At 47.7% G+C, this 3,899-nt stretch overlaps 1 protein-coding gene across 2 annotated transcripts; it reads right to left on the reverse strand.

Moving 5' to 3' along the window:
• Positions 1-1,030: 1,030 nt before the first annotated feature.
• Positions 1,031-3,615, reverse strand: Fezf1 (FEZ family zinc finger 1). Of its 2 annotated transcripts, XM_048337908.1 has the most exons (5): positions 2,997-3,425; positions 2,625-2,846; positions 2,269-2,403; positions 1,893-2,025; positions 1,136-1,485 (listed from the first exon to the last, which is right to left on the reverse strand). In XM_048337908.1, the coding sequence occupies exons 1-5, from the start codon at positions 3,423-3,425 to the stop codon at positions 1,136-1,138; spliced, it is 1,269 nt and encodes a 422-aa protein (XP_048193865.1). The 2 variants fall into 2 exon arrangements, with proteins under 2 accessions (XP_048193864.1, XP_048193865.1); XM_048337907.1 differs by having other exon boundaries at positions 1,031-1,485; positions 2,625-3,615.
• Positions 3,616-3,899: the final 284 nt, after the last annotated feature.

Genomic DNA, 3,899 nt, shown 5'->3' on the forward strand with positions numbered 1-3,899 from the left:
CAAGGACCTGGCACCGCCACAGCTTGGTTTCCATCCATGTTTCCTCCTTGAATGGAAGTAGATTAATCTATAAACATACTTACACATACAAAAACATGGAGACTCTTCTTGCCAACTGTATGCAAGTCAGGGTGTGCTTTCCGAATGCAAATAATGGATATCTTTACTGTAAAGGCATTCTTGAAAATGTGGGTCACAGGCAGCCCTCTACCGTAAAATAGGCAGTTTCCACTTCACTTGTGCACTACAAATCTATGCTGCTGTTACAAACGTACAAGTCTTTTGTCTCTGAACTTTATCAAATTTTCTAATTTCTTGCTGAATATTTTTTTAAAAACATTAGGTATTGTCATTAACTCAAAATTGAACTGTTTTTTCAAAAAGGACACAGACAAGGAAGGTTAAAACCATGGTCTTTCACTTAAGTTTGATTAAATAAGCATGTTCCAATTATTTATTTCCAACAGTCAATGAATCAACTTCCACGTGCAAGAATCAAAATAATTCATTCATAATGAGCCACCCTTATCTATTGTATGTGTGTATATGCGTTCATGAATATGCAGTGTGCTTTTAGAGAAAAAAACACATCTATGGATGTGCTTGTGTGTGTGTGTGTATATATATATATATATACATAACATACACACAGTGTTTCATTACTTTGAGGAAGGAGGAAATGATACACAATCAGCAGGCAGCAGAATCGACACAGTGGAAATATATACAATAATAAAATTAAAATGGTGCAACATTCCCGGGAAAAAATACAAGTCAATAAATACAAGCAGAAATTTCTTTAAAAAATAAAACAAACACCATCTCTCCACCAGAGATGAAAAAGTCTTTCTAGTTTTGGGAGAAAAATAAAACATGGAACAAACCCCTCCAAATTTCTCATAATTGTTACTTAGTGCCTATGTAGAATATAATACACAAAACCATGTAGCAGGTTGCATGCAAGAGGTAAGTGAGCAGGGAACACAGAGGCTTCTGGTCGGCCCTCCAGTGCGGAGCTCAACTTGCCCTGGGATCTGCAGACCATCATGGACCAGAAAGTGCATCCCCAGTCTGCTGCTGCCTCCACGATGGAGCCTCCGGCTGGAGTCAGAGGGAACCTTGGCTTGGTTCATGATCACTGGTGGCCCTGGTGGAGCCCGGGTGGCAGAGGCCCGGGAGGAGGCTGCAGGGGTGGCAGAGTCGCAGTCGGAGGCTGTGGGAGGGAGGGTGTGGGGTCGCTGCCCGGCTCCCCCGTTGGCGGGCGGGCCAGCCCCAGGCTGCTGTCGTGCAGCTTTCTCACATGCTTCTTGAGGTCAAAGTTCCTGCAGAAGCCCTTACCGCACGTAGGGCAGGTGAAAGGCTTCTTGTCGTTGTGAGTATGCATGTGGAAGGTGAGGTTGTAAACCTGGTGGAAAGCCTTGTTGCAGATATTGCACTTGAACTGTTTCTCCCCGCTGTGGGTCAACTTGTGGTTTTTGTAATTCCCTGAAACAGACAAATGACTGAGATGAAAAGACCTTGAAAAGGAAGGACCCAAAGGCATAGAAAGTAGGAGACAAGCTGAAGAATTGGTCTGCTAAGACCAGAGGTGCAGAGCACTCGTTTCCTAGCATTTATTTTCAAACATCAACAGTGAGGCCATTCCTCTACTTTTTAATGCACCCTAATTAATCCAATTATGCAAAACAGGGGGCTGAGATTAGAGAGAAATATCCCTTTGGTATACAAACCAGGCCTTTCACTAACACTAATCAGACTTAGGTTAGAATGGCAGCCTGCGCCCCAGATAACTAGTTGCACTTTATAAGTAATTTTTTAACCTCCTGGAGGATTAAGAATAGCTTTCACTAAGAATACACTGGGAGGAAAAAGTTATCTCCTAGGTCCCATACCTTTTTGATGAAATCCTTTGCCACAGAATTCACACACAAATGGTTTGTAGCCTGCGTGTATTCGGGTATGTGTGTTTAAAGTGGAACTTCTATTAAATGCTTTACCACACTGGTTGCATTTGTGAGGTTTTTCCTAAGGAGGGAAGAAGACAAAAATTAAGGTGATTCGTTACTATTATGTGGGATTCTCCAAGCAAAACACAGTAATTAATTCTCTAAGACTTTTAAGCAGAACAAAGACACAACATATATCCACCACATCTTCCCCATCCAACTTTTGAACAAATCTTTTGCTAACGAGTAAAAGCTCTACAGACCATATTTTCTGTAAATAGTTTTGAAGTATACCAGGAGAAACTCCCACAGATGAACACACCTGCGTGTGGATGATCTTATGCCTGCACAGGGTGCTGGCTTGTCGAAAACCCTTTCCACACACTTTGCACACGAAGGGTCTGGCTCCTGTGTGCACCGGCATGTGACGGGTTAAGTTATAGTGCGCGTTAAAGACCTTAAAAAATTAAACACACATGTTACAGGTTAGTTAAAGGAGGAATGGGAAATCAAACCGGGCAGAGGGGGTAATTCATAAATGTCTACAAATAATGACCCCCCCCAACAAAAAATAACGAGAAAAGAAAGGAGAAAGGAAGGAGAGAAGAGAGAGAGAGAGAGAGAGAGAGAGAGAGAGAGAGAGAGAGAGAGAGAGAGAGATACCTCAATAGTACTTACTTTTCCACACACTTCGCAAGTAAAAACTTTGGGCTTGGCATTAGGAGAGCCTCGGCTAAAATCCGAGGTTTTGAACGCGATTTTTTCCGACAAAAGCTGGGCGCTCTCTTTCATGTACTGCTGGAGCTGAGCCTGTGAGAGGTCTTTAAAAGCTACCCCGGCGGGGTACTTCTCCACCGAGGGGACTACCAGTTTATTCCTTTCGGCTAAATACGTTTTTGGCTGTGGGTGCAAAGGGGAACTGAGAAAGTAGGAGGCCACCGGGTGGATGTTCACGCCGGCCGCCGGGTGGCAGGGGCCATCGCCTCGGTTCAGGTAGCACAGGGCTCCCATGGCGTGGAAAGAAGAGTGGTTGACCACACGCGGCCTTACCAGTTTGTACTGCTGCAGGGGCAGCGCGTCCCGGGCCAGGTCGCCTTTGAGGCTGAGCGCGCAGTTGAGCAAGTCGCTGCAGCTGAACGCGGGCGCCGAGGGCGCCACCGCCGGCGCGCCCGGGGCCTCCAGACTAGCTTTGCGCGACTCGGAGCCCGTCACTCCGGCCTTGGAGCAGGTGTCGTACGCCACCGGAACGAAGGGAATCATGCAAGGGATGGACGAGTTCAGATGCAGAGAGTGCTTGGGGTCCCCCTTGGGCACGGTTCCCTGCAGGAAGTGGGGGACCGGCAAGGCCCTGGGTTCGGGGGTGCGCGCCATGATTCGTTCGATGGAGAAAGCCAAGGGTTTGGATGTGCTCATCACGTTGCCCCGGGTTGGAGCAGTCGCTAGCATTTTGGTGGTCGCGTTGTGGCAGCTACTGTCCATGTCTGAGTCGCCAGCGTCCGTCCGCTGGGGTCGGGCTGCGCGGTCGCTGTCTGGTTCCCTGCTTGTCACAGACCTGCGGAGAGGAGGACGGGCACCACCATCACCACCAGCAGCCTCCTCCTCCTCTTCCCCAACATCACCAGCCGAACCTGCCTGCCCAGCCCAATGGACTCCTGCCAGCCCATCGCAGAGTTCTTGGCGCACCAATGACTCGGGGACAATCACTACTTATTTCTATCAATAGAAAGTGTTGTGTCAATAACGCAGCCAAGATCTCGCCAATCGTTAACTTCCAAGAGGAGAAGGTAAACTAGATAATTGCTCAATTCGCTTCCAACAGTCAACAGGAAAACTTTTTTTTTCTCTCTCTCTCTCGACAGTCAGGGACTACTTTTCATTGGTGAGTGAGGATCCCCCGCCCAGAAGAGGCGGGGGCGATCGCGGCAGCGCGCCGCGCCCCCTCTCTGGCGCACG

This window comes from Perognathus longimembris, chromosome 2 (assembly GCF_023159225.1).
Source record: "Perognathus longimembris pacificus isolate PPM17 chromosome 2, ASM2315922v1, whole genome shotgun sequence".
NCBI lineage: Eukaryota > Metazoa > Chordata > Mammalia > Rodentia > Heteromyidae > Perognathus > Perognathus longimembris.

Excerpts from the sequence above, each read along its gene's own strand:
- Fezf1 (XM_048337907.1), bottom strand. The coding sequence starts at position 3,425 with ATGGACAGTAGCTGCCACAACGCGACCACCAAAATGCTAGCGACTGCT. Across the intron at positions 2,404-2,624 it reads CTTGCGAAGTGTGTGGAAAA|GTCTTTAACGCGCACTATAA; the intron begins GTAAGTACTATT and ends TAATTTTTTAAG. Across the intron at positions 1,486-1,892 it reads CAAAGGATTTCATCAAAAAG|GGAATTACAAAAACCACAAG; the intron begins GTATGGGACCTA and ends TGTCTGTTTCAG.